Source organism: Penicillium atrosanguineum (genome assembly GCF_028827265.1).
Source record: "Penicillium atrosanguineum strain IBT 20685 chromosome Unknown utg000005l_segment0_segment0, whole genome shotgun sequence".
NCBI lineage: Eukaryota > Fungi > Ascomycota > Eurotiomycetes > Eurotiales > Aspergillaceae > Penicillium > Penicillium atrosanguineum.
In genome coordinates this window covers 1,130,466-1,152,040 of record NW_026623137.1, presented here as the reverse complement: position 1 = coordinate 1,152,040, position 21,575 = coordinate 1,130,466, and the positions used below count along the sequence as shown (strand labels likewise).

Sequence of the window (21,575 nt, the reverse complement as noted above, 5' to 3'; positions counted from 1 at the left end):
ACCACACCACATCAACACCCAATCTACTCGCTATCACTAGCGCTGCCCTGGTCCATGTCCTCGTCCCCGTCGTTCTGGATGCCCTCGGCGAGGATGTACTCAGCCTGCTGAAGAGTCTGTTTAATCTCGGGCTTATTGAAAACCAGATCGGCAGGTTTTTGACCGTGCTTGTTCCGCACCCGGGGATCACAGCCAGCCTCGCACATCATCTTCACCATCTCCGTGCCCAGCTCCTCGTTCTTCTCGTTGGCGTATCGCACGGCGAGGTGTAAGGGTGTGTCCTTGTCCTGTCGAGTGAGCGGATCGCATTCAAAGTACTGGATGTCGAAGAGAGAGTCCATCGCGTCGTCTGAGAGATCTGTTAGTGGTTGGAGAAATAAACATGCGGGGGGTTGACGTACAGCTGCCGTAGGTTGCGCAGATGTGCAGTGCGTAGTTTCCCAAGGCGTCTGTCACCTCATTGAAGAACTGTGCCACCTCCTCATTTGATTTCTCATTCATGCTGTCGAGGACTTGCTCGATCAGGTGTGGCTGGTCTCGGCGGCAGGCTTCCACGATCAGCTCGCGGGGAGAGGCTCCCTAGACGTGGGTTTGTTAGCGGTTATTCAGGGCAGGCCGGAGGTCTCAATGCTCACTTCATCGTCGGCCATGATTGCGTTCGAGAATCAGGATCTCAGGGATATCGGTGTTGTATCGGCTATTCAGTCGCGCGGCGGTGACGCGGAGGTTATGTGATCTGAAACGTAGGAAGCGGAGTGGCGCAGCGGTAGTGAGTGGTTTCGGGCAATGCGCAATCGTTGCAGAGGCGGGAATACGGTATATACACAGAAGAAGTCGAATCGAAAGGTTACGCTCTCATCAAGTTAACACTGTTATTTCCCCAGGGACCATCCCCCCCCCCTCGGGTCATGTGATCTTCCGGATCCCCCGCCTATTAGCCGCGCGCCTATCCGGTCCACGCGGAGATTCCAGATTCCGTCGCCAGTTCGCTGAAGCTGCGCCGAGGATTCCTAAGATTTGTACGCCATCTACACGGTTTTTTTGAAGCTACTGCGTCCCAGCTGGGGGCTATCACCATGCCGCTCGTCTGTTCGTGGCCCTGAAAGACCCTTTGTGAAGCAGCAACTGACAGCTCTCTAGTCTGCCCCAATTGCGCCAATGCGCTGACCATCTCCCGCATGGAGTCGACGACCCAGTATCCCATGGGAATCAACCGATTCGAATGTCGCTCATGCCCTTACGAACACGCCGTGCAGGTGGAATACTTCGAGAAGACCGAGATGAAGCAGAAGGAGGTGGAGGATGTGTTTGGTGGCAAGGAAGAATTTGCCAACGCCGACAGCGTCGCCAGTGAGTACCACAGCTCTGCAGACTACCCGCAGGACCGAACTGACACTTCACTCAGCGCAATGCCCTGCAGAACATTGTAACGGGGACCGTGCATACTTCTTCCAGCTGCAGATTCGCAGTGCAGACGAGCCGATGACTACGTTCCTCAAGGTAAGCAAGCTCCTTACATCCAGCATTTGATCGCATCACTGACAGCTGGGCCAGTGTACATCGTGCGGTGCACGTTGGCGAGAGAATTGAGGACCCCTCATCTTCGTTGCTTATGGTGACCGGGGAGTGTTTCAGGTCAAAAATGGCGCATTTACGAGTCACGGCGTTTTAGAGAGATCACAGAGCCAGTTCAGATACCCAAACGAAAAATTGATCTACGTCAGAGCGATCCCGCGCGCACAGGTAGTTTCCGATTAGCACGTCCCGGCCGGAAAAAAAAGAAAAAAGGGAAGAATTGGGTTGGAGATAACCACGGGACTGCTCCGAGTCATTGTAACTCCCTCCTATCATGGTTCTAGGATTGTAGGAGTGCTCTTATTGTAGGCCCCTTTCCTCTACGGAGTATAATAATAGGCTACCAGGCTACAATTAGCAGCTCCTAGACTGTGGCAAAAATCAGATGCACGACACTGTTGATTTCATCGGTGGGTCCTAGGCGGTGACCGAGTGCCCCTCAGCCGCGGGGTTATCGAGATGACCACAATGGAAAAAAAAAAAAAGGTGCATAGACCACTCACTTGCGGTGAGCATGGAAAAAAAAAAAAGAAGAAAAAAAAAAGAAAAGGAGCTAAACGTAAACAATGCAAACCTAGGAAGTAAACTATGGCCCGATGACTGCGTTGCTGCCCAGTTTGGATCGGATAGGCCCAGTCAAAGTGAAAGTAGTGGGCTGGAAGGAGTCCGCAATTGAAGAATTTTACACCGAGTGGGGACCCGAGGGCGAGGGAACCAGGGAAACGGGCAACAGGGTAGCAGTACATGCTCTAGAATACTCAGCCGTACTATAGAATAAGTACCAGTACATACTAAACAGCCCACCAAGCGCAGAATCTTCATGGTGGGGCAACCGCGCGCACAAATCAAGCGGCGCACCTGCCAAGGGCTTGAACCCGCCCACGACTCGCCTCCTCGCTTGCCCCTCCATATAAGGATTTCCCCTCCTCCCCCCTCCCACAGAATTTTTCTTTCTCCCCGTCCGCATCAGTACGTATATCTGTCCCTCCCCTTTCCTCTTTCCTCTTCCTTCTTTCATCCATCTAACCTTTTCTCTTGTTCAGTACCTCTACGCACGCCGTAGTTTCTGAGCATCGTCGGGATTTTTCAAGTATCTTCCAAAGAACTTCAAAACCGCAAACATGGGGTACGTCTTCTCTCACTGCCCTCTACCTCGTCGCCGCTCGACGCCTCCCTTCCCTGACATTGACTAATCCTTTTCACAGTAAGGAGGAGCGCAACCACATTAACATCGTCGTTATCGGCCACGTCGATTCCGGCAAGTCCACCACCACTGGTCACTTGATCTACAAGTGCGGTGGTATCGACTCTCGTACCATCGAGAAGTTCGAGAAGGTACGTTTCATTGCCCCTCACTCTGTCTCTTGGGCTGGGTACCTCGCATCTTTCTCATGTTCATATCACTGACCACTCTTCCAATCTATAGGAGGCTGCTGAGCTCGGCAAGGGTTCCTTCAAGTACGCCTGGGTTCTTGACAAACTCAAGGCTGAGCGTGAGCGTGGTATCACCATCGATATCGCTCTCTGGAAGTTCCAGACCGCCAAGTATGAGGTCACCGTCATCGATGCCCCCGGTCACCGTGACTTCATCAAGAACATGATCACTGGTACCTCCCAGGCCGATTGTGCTATTCTCATCATCGCCTCCGGCACTGGTGAGTTCGAGGCTGGTATCTCCAAGGATGGCCAGACCCGTGAGCACGCTCTGCTTGCCTTCACCCTCGGTGTCCGCCAGCTCATTGTTGCCCTCAACAAGATGGACACTTGCAAGTGGTCCCAGGACCGCTACAACGAGATTGTCAAGGAGACCTCCAACTTCATCAAGAAGGTCGGCTACAACCCCAAGTCCGTTCCCTTCGTCCCCATCTCCGGCTTCAACGGTGACAACATGCTCGAGGTTTCCGAGAACTGCCCCTGGTACAAGGGTTGGGAGAAGGAGACCAAGGCTGGCAAGTCCACCGGAAAGACCCTTCTCGAGGCCATTGACGCCATCGAGAACCCCGTCCGTCCCTCCAACAAGCCCCTCCGTCTTCCCCTCCAGGATGTCTACAAGATCTCCGGTATTGGCACTGTGCCCGTCGGCCGTGTCGAGACTGGTGTTATCTCCCCCGGCATGGTTGTTACCTTCGCTCCCGCCAACGTCACCACTGAGGTGAAGTCCGTTGAGATGCACCACCAGCAGCTCAAGGAGGGTCTCCCCGGTGACAACGTCGGCTTCAACGTCAAGAACGTCTCCGTCAAGGAGGTTCGCCGTGGTAACGTTGCCGGTGACTCCAAGAACGACCCCCCTGCCGCCGCTGCTTCCTTCAACGCCCAGGTCATCGTCCTTAACCACCCCGGCCAGGTCGGTGCTGGTTACGCTCCCGTTCTTGACTGCCACACTGCCCACATTGCTTGCAAGTTCTCCGAGCTTCTTGAGAAGATTGACCGCCGTACTGGTAAGTCCGTTGAGGACTCTCCCAAGTTCATCAAGTCCGGTGATGCCGCCATCGTCAAGATGATTCCCTCCAAGCCCATGTGTGTTGAGGCTTTCACCGACTACCCCCCCTTCGGTCGTTTCGCCGTCCGTGACATGCGCCAGACCGTTGCCGTCGGTGTCATCAAGTCCGTCGACAAGTCTGCCGCTGGTGCCGGTAAGGTCACCAAGGCCGCCCAGAAGGCTGGCAAGAAATAAGCGATTCGCGCATGACACAGAGATGCCGTGATGAATCTTTTTCTTAAAAATGCTTTTATGGATGTCGACAGCTAGACTTTGCTGTGTAGTCTGAAAAATACTACATACAGATTCGTGTCACACGAACTTTTCTTCTAGTAGACCTGTAATTTTCCCATCACTGTAGCTTTCTTTCGTATTGTCCTGTACCAAATCTCCGATTCGCAATTGGGTAGTGGGTCCTCCTCTCTGTCCCTCTACCCCTGTCCCGCCTCCAACAATCGACCACAACAGTGCATCCTTACAATCGCCACTCCAAGCAAGACATCTTCCATCAGCCCAAACTCTACACTCTCTGCGAAACACGACTCATCAAACTCCGCACCGTTGCAGCCATTCTCAAAATCGGCTTGACCAATACACTATTGATCACTCTGTTCTGGGTCTCACGGTCAATGCCTTAGCGCAGATGAAGTATTGCGCGAGCCACATTAAGTTGGGGGCAGGTTTAAAATGCATCTTGTATGGGATGTGATCGAATCACTTAATATTACCCGCTGCGTACACCAATGCCATGAAATGCTACGGAATCCCATTTTTAGTGCACAGTATCACGGAAAACTCTCTACACAATTCTCACGAGTCCTTCGCTCCCCCTAAACTCACTCATCTGAATCTCAACCCCAGCTTGGCTACCTAGATTTCGAAACTCCTGCCTCATCTCAGGGGTCCGTTCATCATAGTCCACTTGTATCTCCCAACGGGGAAAGACGCGGAGATGAGGCATATACTGGCTCGGGCTCTGTAGCAAAAAGCGCAACCCTTCTAGGATCCCGTTTGATGTCCAGGCAGATTCCTCTTGCCCATCCAAATAATGAGTAATCTCAAGCCATTTGATATGCCTCGGAATCTCTCCTAGACTGAATATGCTCGCGTCGTTGTATTCAGATCACGGAATGCATGAAAGTTGCCCTGAAGTAGAGAGATATGGGTTGTGAGGATCGGCCACTACCACGTGGGAATATGCCGAAATGGTCAAATCCGTCAATGTCTCCCGGACGCGAGCTCGTTCTGCCCTGATTTGACCCATGTCGAAGGTCTTCGTGACAATGTCATCTTTCGTGTCCTCCCGCCACAGCCATTCCCATTTAAAATTTATTACGCTGAAGTTCCGCCTCCACTGAGATGGCGCCAAATAAGATATCTTACCTGCGCAGTCAGTTACAATAATGATTTTGGTGAAGAACGAAAGCCCCGCGTTTCCTTGCGGTTGTCACTGCGGTGTTCACTGTGGTGCACCGCGAAGTCATCACTTTGCCAAGCGGACCGATTTCGGAAGGATCAAATAATGATGTATCTCGGCACTTCACAGGTTGAGAGGGGAAGCTGAAGCTACCATGAATACGATGCGGCCCGCTCAGTGATTGATCTGCGTTAAGGTCTTGGTGGGGCCGGGAAAGAATGATCAAGAGTGATCCAGAGTGTATTATTAAGCCGATCTCGAGAACGACTGCACTGATTCCAAATCACTTACCCTCAGTCCACGAGTCATTGACTTTGATAAGCCATTGGTGTTTTATTGGCTGCGGGGCCACGTTTCTGAATCGGTCGTCTGTTTGGGTTTTGGCTTTGGTTTTGGCTTTCGATATAGTTTTAGAATTAAATTGAAAACGCAGGTGTGGGGACTTTGGAGTCGGGGAACGGGCTGGTGTATGCGCTTGTTCTAGTCCTCGTGACTTTGTTCCTCGATAGGACTAGGACTAGGCTTGGGGCGTGCTATAGTGTGATACCGTTAGGTCTGGGCTTGGTAAATTAATGGCGGGGGTGGAGGGGGTGCAGGATAGTAGTGGAAATGGAGTAAACGGTCTACGAATTGAGAGATTGAAGCTACAGTACACTTGTTGCTGCGTTGTGGTCTGCTACATACTGGCGCCAGATGTCTGCAAAGACTACAGATTTACCTCTCTGGTCGAAGAAGAGAACATGCATTATATGTTGCTGGGTATCAATCAATAGCCTCGTCAAAACCATCTCGTCTCTAAACACCGCTCAATCAGAATCACTACCCTCCTCTTCCTCTTCAGAAGAGGAACTCTCCTGCTCAACTCTCCTCGACCTCCTAGTCGCAACTCTCTCCTCACCCCCATCTTCCACCCCAGCCCCCGTCCCATTAGCCCTATCCTCTACCTCTTCCTCCTCCCTCCTCTCCATAACCCCAACAATCCCAAGACTTCTCCTCAACTTGGCTTCAAACTCCTCTCGCCCCTCCGTCCCATCCCTAAGCCCGTAGACTTCCCTCGCAAGCCCCGCAACACCCCCACTCCCCACCTCAACCTTCCCCCTCGGTCCAACCATATACTCAATGATCTCCTCGCCGCCATCCATGTCCCGCATCTTAACGATATATCCCTCCTTGCACAGCCGTTGGAGAAGTTTCTCCGTCTTGTCAATGGGCGTGTATTGGTCCGCGTTCATGCGCACGAGGTATCGTTCCAGTTTTTGGTCCCCTAGCGTTCCACCATTCAAAGAGATCACGGCGATGATGAATGTGTATAGGGCTGTGTAGGTACTTTCTGTCGTTGTGGAGGGTGCTTTCGTTGGCTGTAGGATTGACGGGGTGCGGAATTTCGTAGGGAGAGTACTGGTAAGGATCCAGGATTTGTTGGTGCTGGATGGTTTCTCTGTTTTTTGCGCGGCTTTGAATCTGTTAGCATGCTTCTTGTTGAATTTGATGCCCAAGAAGAAAAGAAGGAGTAGGAGGAAAAGGCAAACTCACCTCGTCGCTGTGTAATTGTAGTCTTCTCACGCGCCGGAAGCTCCGTCATCTCCATCCCGAATTTCTCTCGTAGTTCGCGCTGTGCGCTCTCGAAGACAGTCTTGAATTGTCGTGAGCCCTGCTCGCCGAGGACTTTGGCGCTAATGTCGGCGCGCCGGATCGGTAGACGCGAGTACTCGCTTGATAACGCGAGGCGGACCATCTTCTGAATCATTGCGTTTGTCGAGGACGCGGATGCTGCGTCGTCGGACATTTCAGCTTCTGAGGATGAGCTTCTTGGTCTTTGGCGGCGGGGCGAGACTTCACCCGAGTCTGACTCTGGGGCTTGGTCGGTCTGTGGGCCGGGTTAGTGATATGGGTTTGGGAGAGAGGAGTGAAATGGGCTTACGGCTCTTCGTTTTCGAATCAGAGGCATTGTGGTGTTTGGGGGCATTGATTGGGTTTGCAATGTTGGTGATGGTCGCAAGACGCGACGCGGTCGGGAATTTACTGATTTTAGCCCGATTTGGACAGGTGGTCTGTGCATCGCTCTTATCTTTAGCACCTAGTGCTTCACTTTCGAAAGATTATATAGCATTCCGATTATTTATTCTTTTCGAGATTCACGGGTGATTCAATGAGAAGGTAATGATAAAAAGGTATACACTGTATTTCGGCGCTGGAATTCAACTTGTTGAGGGAGTCTTCGTAACACGCTGAGCAAGGCAGGCAAGATATATCAAGGCTGAACGATCGACGTTGAAAGCATACAAGCACACAACAGTAACAGTAACAGCGGGAAACTATTTTCTCTACAGAAAAGAAAGGAGAAGAAAAGAAACAGAACACAACGCTCAAAGGAGGGGAATCTAATCAGTGGCTGTTGGTCTTCTCGTGGATGACTTCCTTGACCTCCTCCTTGGACTTCTGCAGGAAGGTGCTGATCCAGGCCAGCGACTCTTGGGACAGCATCAAGCTGGTCGTGATGACAGCCTTGCCTGAGGCGACAAGACCATCACCACCGCACTTCTTGTACTCTGTTCCGTAGACATCGAAGACGTGGTGCTTGACATCGCCTGCGACCCGCACTGGGTAACCTGCAGTGTTGTAGATGGTGCCGCGGATCTTCTGGGTATCTTCCCGAATAATGGGGAAGCGGGTATCGATGCTGCTCAGGCCCTTGTCTCCCAGAGAGTCGGCGCGCTCGAGGTAGGGAGCGACATAGCTGAAGGGAGTAGCGAAGTATGGCAGGACGGGCTTGGCGAGACGGTCGTAGCCGTGGTCGGCGAACTCGAGGGACTTGGCGCCATAGGGGTTGCCTTTGAAGACAGAGATGGAGTCTGAGACGACCGGGTAGGAGGTCAGGTGCTGGATGGAGGATGTTAGTTGGATGACGAGGTCATGTTACTCCAGAGAACTCACGTTCAGGAACTGAGAATAGACCTTCTCGCCGTTGACGACTGGTTCACCCATGGTGGCTGGATCAGCGTGGGGCATTAAGGTAGTCAGGAGGATAGAATGAGAAGGGGGGGAAAGTAGCAGTGGGCAAAGTAAAAAGAGATAAAAAAAGTAGAAGGTGGGCTGTATATAGACATTTCACATGTGATTGCGCCTTCCTTATGCAATTGTGTCGAGGCCCCTGCGCAATCGCATCATCTGTGCACTGGGATCGTATTGCCGTCTCCTTTTGCCTGGACCTTATGGATCTTCGCTTTTTGGGATTTTCTATTTCCTAATGGCTAATCTTTTTTCGCCTCACCGGCATCTTATGCAGTCTCCCCTGAGGTCAATGCAAGTTAGACTTTGCAAAGGCAACTACGATCTTCGAGTTAAAAAGAAAGAAAAACCAGTTTCGAATGTCATAGCCGCCTTCGTCGAGGGTCAATTGCATTAGTCGAGACATGGCAAGACAGAAAGGTTGATAAGGCATGATTTCACATGTGAAAGCGGGTCCAACGTTGACGCATTCAGTGAACCACTTTCTTACTATCTGCGACTCCTTGGGACTTTTCTTTTCTTTTTCTTTTTCTATTTTTTTTTTGGCCCTATTTCTACCCGCTAGGATCCACCCTAGCATGGCACTTCACCTTCTCTCTATCTCTATCACTTGAAACAAGGTTACCTTGATGAGCTGGTCTCCTGTCAAACCTGGTTTGACCTTACCATCCCACCCCACTCCAGCACAAACGTCTTATCATGGCATACCTTGCTTTTATTTAAGACCGTGACACCTGCTGACCGGGATCGACTCTCCCTCACCTGCACAAGATGTACCCACTACTGGCCTGAGCGTCGCCCGAACCTATCCACGGAATAAAAACCCCCGCCTCATACCGGCCTAGAGAATATCCCCCCCACGGGAACCCACGGGCAAGGGAGGGGAAGGAACCCCAAATACGTAACGCCAGCTGCAAGGCATGTCCCAACATACCCATAGAACCAAGAATCTAGAACCTAGGAGCTAGAAGCTCGAAGCTAGAGCATCCAGGCCCTCTCAAGATTCTGGCCGGGTTCGCGATCGGATCCCGCGAATGCGCGCGCAGAAGTACGCGGGCGTGCGACTGGCGGGCCGGCTGATTCGCCCTCGTTCCCATTCGGTCCTCGGCGATGGAATTGAAACCCTGCCATTGTCCTATTGAAGCCGTTGAGGTCACCACAGCTGCATTTTCCACGCGCCGTGCTTCTGGTTGGTTGGGATGCGGGTTATGCGACACGGATGTGGATAACATGGTACCACCGTCAGCTGGGAAATCGGAGCTACGGGGAAGGTCCTTGTTGTTCTTGTGCAAGCACATGTAGATTCTTATAAAAGAATATGATAAGAGCTGCGCGATAGAATTTGGACTGGGGTTATCTTGGACCCTTTCCTGCCTTTCCTCCCTCGATCGACCAATCGAAAGGGTAGTCTACAGGTCATAGACTCGTCGATCCGGTGGCGAGCCGCTTCGAAGCTACCGCGTAGATCACACAATTCGGAGAGTAGAGGGGTACTCTTTGTATACTCGATCGGGATAGCGTTTGCTATATTCAGACATGTGTTTTCGTACGTAGATAATTTCCGTGGGCGGCTTGATTCGTGGACCTGGTACAGTACTGTTCTATCCTGTTGCCATATCCGGAAATCACCTTCTCAATCTAGTTTGTGGCAAGTCGCGCCACTCGCGACGCAATGTGTTTTTGTTTTTGGTGAATCTAAAATCTAGGCGTCAAGAATATCCAGATAATGAAGAACATACCTGCTTGAACGGTATGTATAAAATGCAAGTACTGTAGATCCACGTCACTGGAGGTTGACAGACCTATCAGAGCTCGATGCGCTGCTTTGCTGGGTGGCGGATTTTCTGCAATGTCTCCTCGCACATATCCAATCTCGGCTGCAGCTGTATACTGGTGTACTGCTGCCTTGAACCGCGGAAGCTCATGATTTTGGGGCTGGAAACGAGATATTTCACGTGCGACAGAAAATATTGCGTAAAGGCTCGAAAATCTGAAACTGCCCGAACCAGATGTAGTTGAGATAAGATTCGGATCACATGGGACTGGAAGCCACATGCAATGTTTACGCGGTACGCTAATTTGAACGTGAAGCTACGAATACCACGGAGATAGCGGTTGCCTAGGCACAGATATGCACAGACAGCGTTAAAACGAACCGGGGTCCAGCATACGGTCTAGAGAGATACGTCACGACAGTGGAATAACGTCGGAGTCGCATGAGACTCGACGGGAAAGGGTGGTGCAACACGTTGCACACACACTTGGACGCAAGCGCATGAAGAAAGTAGTAAATTCATGTTTTCCATTTCATAGACGGCTGCCAGATTTTAGTGGCACCCCTCGTGCAAACTGGAGTTCATCGATACATTCCCGATTCTGTTTCCAGCTATGGTATATGCCTTCCATCCCGTTGCAGGGACCGAATGTGCTCGATGCTTTTTTCCCCTCGCCTTCACCTCGAGCCGTGGGCGCTCAAAACGACAAAACGCCGGATAAACCGTTCAGAAACCTATTCTGTTATTAGCAAGTCGAAAATCGTAAATGGACAAGAATGCACGTACGCAGAGGAGTGAAGAACCAGCGGTTCTTGCCGGAGGTGTAGCGGTCCTCCAGAGCCTTCTTGATGGTCTTCTTGGCGTCCTCGCGCTGGGAAACTTCCTTGAAGGTGTCCTGGGAGACGACACCCTTGAGGCCCTCGAGCTCGAGGGTGTAGCGGGTGGGCATCAGGTGGTTGTAGTTGACAACCTTGATGAAGGGCTTGATGCGGCTGCGGCGGTCGAGGAGCTTCTTACCCATGCGGCGGGTAACCTTCAAGGGGTAGCGCTCGATACCGGCGACGATGGCATGGGGGAAAGGGTGCGCCTTGGAGCCAGTCTCCTGGGGCTGGACAATGACGACCTATAGAGGCGTGAAAAATGCGCTGGTCAGCCGGGATTCTTTCGCCAAACTCTTGTCCACCACTCGATCGTCTTCTCATTGTGCTTTTGCCGGCGAGCCCGTCTCGTGCTGTCCGCGCTCCTGCTCTCTCCTCGTCCTTCATCTTCTTCTCGGGGAGGGAATAGCGATTGTCGTACCTTCTTACCGGCGAAGCGGCCACGGGTGATGATGGCCACACGGCCCACTTTCATGACTGTCGCAACATTCTCGTTAGTATGAACGTCGTAGATGGAATCGTAGGGGTCGAATACGTACACTTCATTGTGAAGGTCCCGTTAGGCGGCGAGGTTTGGCGGGTGGTTTGTCGTTGTACGGAACAGTCAAGATCGAAGTGTTCGTTTTTTCGCTTGGGGCGGGCTGAGAGGGTTCAGGGCATGGTCGATTTGTGTGCCGCTCGGTTATTGGCTGCTTTGACGAGACGAGTGCCCTAGTCCATTTGGGGAAACATACCCCATCGGGGCTAGCTCCGGACCACCCCGGGCTTTCGTAAGGCCTCACCGCCTACATGACTTTGTTTACGATGATCCGCAGTTGCCCCGGCCCCGTTGCTATGGCGAGCGCAGGATGATGTGTAGGCCGCGTACTGGTTCTGGCCTTGGAACATCCACTCCTACTGTTTTCTTATCAAGTTGATCTCCCATATTGTTCTTCGTTCACCGTCCCTTTTTGATTTCTAGCGAAATTCGACTTTGATATGCTTTGAACGACCCTTGCGACCTTGTTTTGATACCTTGATACCTTGATACCTACATTCCCGTACATTTGTTTCTCAATACCTCTCTGAGACATCTTACCTCTTCACACCAACACAATGCCATCCCAAGGGGACAGCTCCACCCGTGACCGGGAACTCATCAAGTCCGAATCTTGCCGGCAGTTATCTGTTCCAATGTATGTTGTGCCCTTGATGGTGCTGATCCACGCCCGCCATGAATGACTGGAGACACATACTAAAGCGTTGCAAATCCAGGTGGGATAGTTCGGATCCCGAGCGTGCACCTCCGCCGCTGCCTTTGAATCCTCGCTCAATGAGCCCTGCAACCAAATCAAATGTGTCGCCCGGCATTCAAGCTGTTGCGGCCAAGTTCACTGATAGAACGACTGAGAACCCTCTCAGTTCATACACCACGAATGCCATGCCCAAATCTTCATCACCAGAGCGATCATTGGTGAAGGGACACCACAAGCGCATGCAGTCTCTGCAGCCCAATGACACCAATGACACCAAGGGCGATGCGCGCTCCGAATTCCTTAATTATCTCGAGAGTCGTTCACCGGAGCGACCTCTGCGCGCAACTATTTTGGACCCGACAAACAGGCAAGACTCGACCATCCGTGTTGGTTCACCAACTAGTCGTTCCCCAGAGCGGGACCTCCCCAGCTATGTCTCGAGTCGTTTCTTGTCAAAACCAATTATTGGAGAAACTACTCCTTCCTCCCCAACGATGTTGGCCCTTCAAAACATGCAGCTTCCCGAAGTCGACCCTCCATCACCCTCCAGGGCGCCTAAGATGATTGCTGCTGCTCCTGCTCCAGCAGAGCCCGAGCCCGAGCCCAGCACCCCAATCGAAGCCCAAAAACACACAATGGGTACCCTCTCCTCCCAAATTCTCAGCCTCACCGATATTGCCAGCAATCTGCAGCGTGAAATGTTCAATCTCAGCCGAAGAAGCAAAGATAATGCCACCGATCTTGTCAGCTTAAAGGCTGCGACCAATGCGCGCGACGAAGATATTCGAAAGAGCTTGAAGGAATTGACATCGAACCTGTCAACCAAATTTTTGGATGTGGACCCTGCAAGGTTTGATTTCAATGCTCTCCTGAAGCGTGAACGTGGGATTGACAGCAGTGATCTGGATAGTTCTCCCAACTCGAAGAGAAGCTACTCTGTGCCTCGCATGCCCAGCCCTAACCTGTTTAACTACGATCTTGATTTCGCCGGTTCGCCTGGACCGATTTCCGATGGCTCTGCCAGCATCGCCCTCCTAGAAAAGGTATTACGCGAAATGGCAACCAAAGAAGGCGAGGAGAGGCTTTTGGAGCTTGTCGATGAGATCAAGTCTCGACCCGCTGCAACCGCCTCTGACAAGGAATCCGATAAGAAGATCACCAACATGCTCGAAGAAATTCTCAACCTTGTCAAGGAAGATCCTTCTAGCAGAGCCCTTGTTCGTGCTATGAGCACTCCCGATAACCTGCAACCAGGTGACAACCTCGATGGTGCTCGTCATAGGTCAATGGGCTCTATGGACCCCTCAGCCGCCGTGCGCCCATTGGATGTTCTGAAAGGTGACAAGCTGGACCTATCAGTCTCTGCCAACGACGAAATCCTTGCCGTTCTTCGCACTGTTAAGAACACTGTCGTAGAGAGTGGTGGTATGACTAACGGCGTGAAAGCTCTGGTGCGCGAGTTGCGCGGAGAAGTCCTTGGAATGGGGCGTGATCTTGCTCGCAGACTGGAAGCTGTCGACGAGACCCGGGCAATTGGTGAGGAGCAAAAGCCCCAGGCTCCTGGCCCGGATGAGATCGCCGCCATCATCAATGAGAGTCTCGGGGACCTTAGGGAGCAGCTGGCTGCTACCATCAACGAGAGCCGACAAAACTCCTCGGCATTCGACGAGTTCCAGTCCACTATGAACAGTGCTGCGATCTACTCTATCGTCAAGAGAGCTCTTGATGAGCTTGAACTTCCTCAGCCCGAAAATGCCCCCCATGGTTCAGTCATGGAGAAGGAGGAGATCCTGGAAACTGTCCGTGAAGCAATGGAGACCTACCGGCCCGAGATCGAGCTGCAAAACTTTGGTCTCGAGCGTGAAGAGGTCTTGGAGTGTCTCTCTGAAGGCCTCAAGTCATACCAACCCCACCATGAGGAATCCTTGACCTTCGAGCAGGTTCTCGGAGCTGTTCGGACAGGTCTCCAGGACTTCCAGCCCCCGCAACCCCCGGCCATCACTCGCGATGAAATTATCATGACAATACGTGAATGCCTCGAGAATTCCGAGCCTACCTCCCGCGGCTTGGATGAGGAGCATGTCGGCCACCTTCATTCCATGCGTGATGAAATTCTCGGTGCCGTCGCAGGAGTTATGGAGAAGCCGACTCCCCGCAGTTTCGATGACGAGCATGCTCAGCACCTTAACACGATTCGCGACGAGATTTTGGGTGCCTTCGCCGACACTATGGAGAAGCACGGGTCTCAAGGCCTCACTGAGGAGCATGCTAACCTCCTATATGCCATTCGAGACGAGATCATGGGAGCCGTCACAGAAAACCAGGAGAAGCCTGTCTCGCGTGGACTGGATGAGGAGCACATTCAACATCTCCATGCGGTTCGAGATGAGATCATGGGCACTCTCACCGGTATTCAGGAGAAGCCTGCTCCGGGGGGATTGGACGAGGAGCATATTCAATACCTCAACTCCATTCGAGACGACATTCTCCACGCTCTGGCGGAAGCTATGACCAACCCCCCTACCGCGAAGACTATGGACGAGGAACATCGAACCCATATGAACGACATCCGTGATGAGATTCTCAACGCCTTGACTGGATCTATGGCCACCCAGAGCATGATCAGCAAAGAGTCTTTCGATTCCGGTATTGGCCGCGACGACATTCTCAGTGCAGTCTCCGATGGCCTCGAGGCACATTTCACATCCGCAAAGGACATGGAGGAGCCTCGCATCTCCACATCTGATGTTGTGAATGCTATCAATGATGCGTTTGATTCTCAACAATCAGCTCTCAGCACTAGTCTTGCACCCCCCAGCATCTCTCGTGAGGACATTATGGCTGCCATTGCTGATGGCATCGAGATCGCCAATAAGCCTCAAGATTCCTCATCGCTCTCTCGCGAGGAGATCACGAGTGCTATTGCCGACGCTATGGAGATCGCTCACAAGCCCGAAGAATCATCCACACTCTCTCGCGATGACATCCTAAGTGCTGTTTCTGAAGCATTGGAGAAATCACGGGAAGCTGATCAGTCGGCCTTGACCACCAATCTCCAACAGCCCTCTATCACTAGAGAAGAGCTGTTCAACGCAGTTGTTGATGGCATTGAAAGCTCCAACACTATGACCCGTGAGATTGAATTGAACAAGGACGATCTCATGGAAGCCATCAGTGCCGGTCTCCAGGAGGCGACCAGCGCTACCAACGCTAATATTGGCGACGAGGTGCTAAGCCGACTCCAGGAGGTTGTCGATGACATGAAGGAGGAGTTCAAACAGTATTCCGCTGCCAATGGTAAAGACACTGAGCAGGTCCTGGACGCTGTCAAGGATGGTCTTGATGTTGTGCGAAAGGAGATCGAGACTTATGTGGGCGGAGCCCATGATGGTTCCGATAAGCTTGAGATCATTGATACCGTTAAGGAAGGTTTCCGTTTGCTTCAAGCTGACATGGAGAAGACCATCAATGACGCCTCTCTGTCAAATGCCTCGCGAGGCGCTCCTGACACCCCAGAGCTTCTGGAAGCTATGGAGAAAGAGTTCGAGCATCTCCGTGGCACTATCAGCACTCTCCTAGTTCGTGATAATGCCACCAGTGATAAGGACGAAGTTCTCGATGCTATTCGGGAGATGGGTGAACACTCAAATGCCAAGGGTGCCGACGAGGAAGTTCTCACCACACTGAAGCAGGAGTTCGAGAAAATGCGTGAGCGCATGGACATGAGTGTGGTTCGATCTGAGCCTCCTTCTGAGAAAGAAGATATCCTCGCTGCCCTCCGCGAGCACTTCGACAACCTCCGCGAGGAAACTCGTGCCAAGGATGGAACCGAAAGTATGCTCTCTACCACCAGTGAGCTGCTTGATGCCTTTAACGACGGCGTTGATTCCATCCGCGAGGATATCAAGAAGGTTGCTGAAAAGCCAACTGAATTCGACAGCTCAGAGATTATTGACACCCTCAAGGATGGCCTGGCCGTGTTGAGAGTTGATATCGAGGGCCTCCGTGAGGCGCAGAAGAGCAAGGAGATGGACGAGGAGGAGACAACCCGCGGCGGCGGCGAGCTCACGCTTGCTAGGGACGCCGAACTTGGAAGTGGCATTGAGAGCCTCAAGACTCTCATCACCGACCTTCAGGACAAGGTCGAGGCCATCGACTCTACGCCTCGTGCCACTGAGCCCGCTGAAGATGCTTTGACCAAGGGCCACATGGATGAGGTTCTTGTTGCCATCCAGGAAGTTCAGGTTGCCATTGGTGAGATCGCTGCCACCAACAATCTCCACGAGAATGCCGCTCGGAAAGAAGACACCGATGCCATTCAGGAACTTCTTATGGGTACCAAGACCCACCTCGAAGAATTGGTCTTCCCTGCTCCTGACACTCTAGCTACATCTGAGCACATTGAAAACCTTGAGACCATGATCAAAGATGCCAAGGATACCATCTCCGACCTTTCGTCGCGCCTGGAAGCTGAGGCGCCTACCAAGGCCGAAGTTGGTGCCCTGGAGGGTCTAATCAAGGACGTCTGGGTGGCCTTGGAAGAGCTGAAGGGAAAGACCAAGGAGGGTGAGGAGGAAGAAGAAGCTGAGGACTCTGATAAGCTCATGAAGTCCGATCTTCAGACCGTGGAGGCCATGATCTTTGAGGTCAAGACTCAGGTTGATGAGTTGAAGCTTCCTGACGTGGAGACCCTTCCAACCAAAGACGAGATCCAGGAGCTCTCCACCCTCGTCACCGACTTCCGGGAGAAGATGGAAGCAAACCATGATATGACCGCCCAAGGCTTCGAGGCTCGCAAGGTTGAACATGCTGGTCTCCACGAGAAAATTGAAGAAGCCAAGTTTGTTGTTGGCGAGCTAGGTGATGAGCTCAAGAGCAAGCTTGATGGCAGTAGTGAAGGCCTGACCGAGCTCAAGCAGCTTCTCGAGGGTCTGGCTCTTACCGCCGAGAACTTTTCCACTGTCGAGAGCATCAAGGAGCTGACTGAACTCATTAATCGTGAGTTTGAGCGTGCTCGTGGCGAGGAAGATGCCACGAGGTTGGACAAGGAGGAACGCGATGCTGCTACTATGGTAAAGCACGATGAGACTCGGGCTGCCATAATTGTGGAACTCGGAGCGAAGATTGACGAGAAGCTCGGTGAAGTCATCGCCAAGTACGATGAAGCTCATACTTCCCTTCACTCCAAATTCTCGGAAACCGAGGAACGTGACATGGCGCACTCCGAAGCTGTGACTAGCACCAAGGCACTTGCTGAAGAGATCAAGCTCGTTATTGGTGAAGTTGGCAGCACTGTCAACGAAAGTTGTGAGCAGGTGGCTGCGGACACGAAGACTCTCTTAGAGAGGGTTGATGAGTCCTACAACCGCATTGAGGAGATGCAACATGACGTCAAGTCTCAGCAGGAGCAGTCCAAAGAGGGCAATGAGAGAGCTGTTGCTGCCACGGAGCGTGTGGAAAGCAAGCTTCTTGAGTTTAACCCTCAGATCTTGGAGACTGTTCAGCAGATCCTGGATGTTGTCAGTCAGCACTACGACCACTCCCAGAAGTCCAACGAGGACTTCAAGTCGGAGTTGTCTGCGCTGCCAAGCAATATCCCGAACATGCTCCCTGCTCTCATGCCTCCCCCGGAATCCGATCGAGAAATTAAGGACGACCCTGTACACACCAAGTTGAACGACATTTTGGAGCACGCCTCCAAGAACAGCCAGGTGCATGAAGTTCTCAACACCCTGCTCGAACACTCCAAGAACGACCAGCTCCATGAGAAGCTTGACCGAGCTTTGGACCAAGGCTCTGGGAATGATCAGATCTATGAGAAGCTTGACAAGCTCCTCGAGCATGCTACCAACGGCGATGGCTCTGTTCACGAGAAGCTTGATTCTTTACTCAGTCGTCCCGTCGCTGCTGTTGATCCTGAGCAATCCGTGACTCAGATGATGAAGCTGGACGAGATGCACAGGGACATCATGGAGAACACTCGTAAGATGAACGAGATGTTTGCCGCCCAGTCTGCCATCGTCGCTGAGGATACAGAAAGAAAACGCCGGGAGGCTGAGGAGGCCGCCATTGCCCTTGAGCGCAGGATCGGCCAGCGTGAGCAGGTTGAAGCCGAGCTTGTGGGCCTGCACGAGGAGAAGGAGTCCCTGCTGAAGATGCTCCAAGCTCTCAAGACTGAGAAAGATGATATGACCAAGCAAAACCAGAAGCTGAGCAAGGATCTTTCAGGCCTTGAGACTGCTCTTGAGATCCGCCACGAAGAGATGCAGCAGATGGAGGACCGCGCCGATGGTCTCGAAAAGCGCATCTTGGAAGGTGTCCTCGACCATGCTCGCACTGTGCTCCTCAGTCGGTCCGGCAGCTTGTCGTCTATGAACCTCAAAAGGAACCGTAGTGTGCGTTCCTCTCGAGCTGGTGCTCGCAGCCCCAGTGCTATGAGTAATGCGACCGTAAGCACCACTAAAGACACTAAGGATCCTCGCAGCATTCTCGGCAACGGAGTCGGCATGGCCCTCAAACGCCGTGTGCCAAACAACCTGCAGGCGGGCACAACTGCCGTCCAGCCCAATATTGGCAAGGAGCGCCGCATTCTCAGCTTGAACCATGTAACAGGTAACCGAGGCGCCAGCGGTGGACTCACCAACCTGAAGCGCAGCAATTCGGTCAAATCGAACTTCTCACTCCGTAAATCCTCGTGGGCTGGTCACAGCTCTGTTTCCAACAAGGAGAATGAGGTATTCCGCGAGGAGGACGAGCATGACAGTGACCCTGAGAGCGACGCTGGCACAGAGCGCAGAACCAGCTATGCCCCGTCGGACCGGAAATCAAGCTATGCTGGTACGGAGCGCAGGTCTAGCTACGCGGGGACTATTACCGACAGTGTCGTGACCGGGCCTACGGAGAGCGTTGTCTCGGATGATCGCCGCACTAGTGGCATGAGCACTGCCACTGGACAAGAGAGCTCCATTGCTGGTGATAGCCACATGGACGAGAGCTATGCCGAGTCAGAGTCAGATGATGCTCAAACGGCTCGTGAGAACGACGACGAGTGCGACGAGGAAGATGACGACCCTGACAACGAGTACCGAAAATCGATCGTGAAGAATGAAAGTGAGGTGCAAGATGGCATCGATGAGGAGATTTCAGCAACCGCCTCTGCTATGGAAGCTGAAGTTTCGAAGCTGCTTGAGCAACCTGCTGACAGCGGGCTAGGCTCGGGGATGGCAGTCTAGTTGACTCTTTCTTTTGTGACTATGACTTTGATACGGCGTTCGGTTTGACGTGTTTCCTTTCATATACCACCTTTCTGTTATGTTTTTCTATGGGCCTGTATGAATTCCTTTTTGTGATTAACGAATTACCATTCTCTGTTCTTGATAACACCATTCCTCGTTCTCGTAGTCATTCGTAGATGCCCAGGTCATACTCCGTGGTCACTTGCCAAGATAGGAAGTCAGGTGACGTCTCAACGGATTGTGACTGCCTCAGGCATATTAGTGCAGCCGAGGCCGCGTGCTCCGGAGCTGCGACGCTTTCTTTTCCTTCTTCTTGCGCATGGAGCCCTTTGAAAAGGAATAGGAGGTCTCTGTGTTTGTTTCATGGTAGACCTGAGGTATATTCTCCCCATACATCACCCAGACACCACCTCCCTGAATACCCCTGACCCCGAGCTCCCCGCATCGGGGTGATAAGCTGTCCAGGGTCTTCCAACAATGCTGGACCCCCTCGGCTCCCCTCCAGCATGGCTGCGGGAATTCTTCGAGCCATTCGCTCTCAAACTGAGCAGCCCGACCCTCGCAGATCATGCCCATGAGGTCATTCTCGCTTTTGTCTTTTACCAGGTCATCCACTCGTTCGTTTCGCCTTGGCTGTCGGCGATTCTGTTTCCACAGTCCTATCCCAAGTTGAGCCCCCGAACCAAGCTTAACTGGGATATCCATGTCGTCTCGCTGGTACAGAGCGTTCTTATCAATGCCGCCGCATTGTGGGTTATGTACGTCGACGAGGAGCGCTGGTCCATGTCCTCCGCGGAGCGTATTTTCGGATATACTGGTGCCTGTGGCTTGATTCAGGCCTTGGCTGTCGGATACTTCGTCTACGATCTGATTGTGAGCGCTGTGCATATCAAGATGTTCGGTGTCGGCATGCTCTTCCATGCGATCAGTGCGCTCTGGGTCTTCAGTCTCGGCTTTGTAAGTTTGATCCCCTGCCGATCTTCCGCCCTGCCAGATCTAACATGCCCGAACGGTACAGAGACCTTTCCTCAACTACTACGCTCCGACATTCATTCTCTACGAGCTCTCCAGCCCATTCCTGAATATCCACTGGTTCCTTGACAAAGTCAACATGACCGGCAGCCGTGCCCAGTGGTACAACGGTATGGCTCTGCTGGGTATGTTCTTTTCCTGCCGCCTGGTGTGGGGGACTTGGCAATCAGTCGTGGTCTACTCGGATATGTGGAATGCGCTGCAGCAGACGTGGGCCGCCCAGGCTTCCCCGCTTCTGGAACCCACCAACATCAGCGCCCATGTCTTCTACCCCACCCGCGACGGCGGCATGTGCATTGACGAGACCTGCGCACGCGCCAATGCCGAAATCTCTCGCTTCAAGGAGTACACTGCCAGTGGAGTGCCAACATGGCTGGTGCTGACCTACGTTGGATCGAACATTATCCTCAACTTCTTGAACTATTACTGGTTCTCCCAGATGGTGGAGACCGTTCTCAAGCGTTTCCGTACTCCCGAGAAGAGAGACGAGAGGGGTCCGGAGAAACCCGAGGAGGTTTCACAGAAAGTCGTCCTTGAAGCAGCCGCCAAGCTAGCAGAAGACGAGAACGCCCTTCGCCGCGGCGAGCTACTCCCTTCCCCAGAGCAGATCGCCTCGGGAATTGATGTCGGCGCCTTGGGCGACGAGCTACGCAAGCGCCGGGCAGAGTTGGTAGCCAAGGTCCCATTACCTGGAGCATGATGAATCACGGCCTGGACTCTTTGATGATCTATGGTTTTGGGTAGATTGTTGGTTCTTCATCTTTGTAAAATGAGGACCTGTGAATTTCCTTTTGCAATTAGTTTTGCCTGGTAGGGTTTGGCGCCTCAGTACGCCGTCATGTAACCTCGCCCTCCGTCGCCCCTTCGACGACTCTGTTCTTTCTGCCTCCATCCTGCCTATCTTGCACCTATTGCTGCGCCTCTGCAGATCCGGTCACCC

The 21,575-nt window shown here is 52.6% G+C and overlaps 8 protein-coding genes across 8 annotated transcripts; 4 read left to right on the top strand and 4 right to left on the bottom strand.

Moving 5' to 3' along the window:
* Positions 1-23: 23 nt before the first annotated feature.
* Positions 24-650, bottom strand: N7443_006681 (ankyrin repeat-containing protein ANK1; the record flags this gene model as incomplete). Its single annotated transcript, XM_056886737.1, has 3 exons — positions 24-349; positions 402-579; positions 636-650. 3 exons carry the CDS (start codon positions 648-650, stop codon positions 24-26), a joined length of 519 nt encoding a protein of 172 aa, XP_056740386.1.
* A 398-nt stretch (positions 651-1,048) lies between these two features.
* N7443_006680 (DNA-directed RNA polymerase III core subunit RPC11) lies at positions 1,049-1,530 on the top strand (the record flags this gene model as incomplete). The annotated part of the gene is made up of 3 exons (XM_056886736.1): positions 1,049-1,089; positions 1,141-1,350; positions 1,406-1,530. Exons 1-3 carry the CDS (start codon positions 1,077-1,079, stop codon positions 1,528-1,530), a joined length of 348 nt encoding a protein of 115 aa, XP_056740385.1. The 5' UTR covers positions 1,049-1,076.
* A 1,166-nt stretch (positions 1,531-2,696) lies between these two features.
* On the top strand, positions 2,697-4,249 carry N7443_006679 (translation elongation factor EF-1 alpha; the record flags this gene model as incomplete). The annotated part of the gene is made up of 3 exons (XM_056886735.1): positions 2,697-2,701; positions 2,781-2,910; positions 3,002-4,249. 3 exons carry the CDS (start codon positions 2,697-2,699, stop codon positions 4,247-4,249), a joined length of 1,383 nt encoding a protein of 460 aa, XP_056740384.1.
* A 2,028-nt stretch (positions 4,250-6,277) lies between these two features.
* On the bottom strand, positions 6,278-7,419 carry N7443_006678 (MAGE domain-containing protein; the record flags this gene model as incomplete). Its single annotated transcript, XM_056886734.1, has 3 exons — positions 6,278-6,924; positions 7,005-7,338; positions 7,393-7,419. 3 exons carry the CDS (start codon positions 7,417-7,419, stop codon positions 6,278-6,280), a joined length of 1,008 nt encoding a protein of 335 aa, XP_056740383.1.
* A 437-nt stretch (positions 7,420-7,856) lies between these two features.
* N7443_006677 (putative pathogenesis associated protein Cap20) lies at positions 7,857-8,456 on the bottom strand (the record flags this gene model as incomplete). The annotated part of the gene is made up of 2 exons (XM_056886733.1): positions 7,857-8,351; positions 8,406-8,456. The coding sequence occupies 2 exons, from the start codon at positions 8,454-8,456 to the stop codon at positions 7,857-7,859; spliced, it is 546 nt and encodes a 181-aa protein (XP_056740382.1).
* A 2,525-nt stretch (positions 8,457-10,981) lies between these two features.
* N7443_006676 (60S ribosomal protein eL27) lies at positions 10,982-11,679 on the bottom strand (the record flags this gene model as incomplete). Its single annotated transcript, XM_056886732.1, has 4 exons — positions 10,982-10,989; positions 11,042-11,378; positions 11,555-11,610; positions 11,673-11,679. 4 exons carry the CDS (start codon positions 11,677-11,679, stop codon positions 10,982-10,984), a joined length of 408 nt encoding a protein of 135 aa, XP_056740381.1.
* Positions 11,680-12,228: 549 nt separating this feature from the next.
* N7443_006675 (uncharacterized protein) lies at positions 12,229-19,600 on the top strand (the record flags this gene model as incomplete). The annotated part of the gene is made up of 2 exons (XM_056886731.1): positions 12,229-12,308; positions 12,388-19,600. The coding sequence occupies 2 exons, from the start codon at positions 12,229-12,231 to the stop codon at positions 19,598-19,600; spliced, it is 7,293 nt and encodes a 2,430-aa protein (XP_056740380.1).
* A 480-nt stretch (positions 19,601-20,080) lies between these two features.
* N7443_006674 (TLC domain-containing protein) lies at positions 20,081-21,335 on the top strand (the record flags this gene model as incomplete). The annotated part of the gene is made up of 2 exons (XM_056886730.1): positions 20,081-20,560; positions 20,622-21,335. 2 exons carry the CDS (start codon positions 20,081-20,083, stop codon positions 21,333-21,335), a joined length of 1,194 nt encoding a protein of 397 aa, XP_056740379.1.
* Between the last annotated feature and the right edge of the window lie 240 nt (positions 21,336-21,575).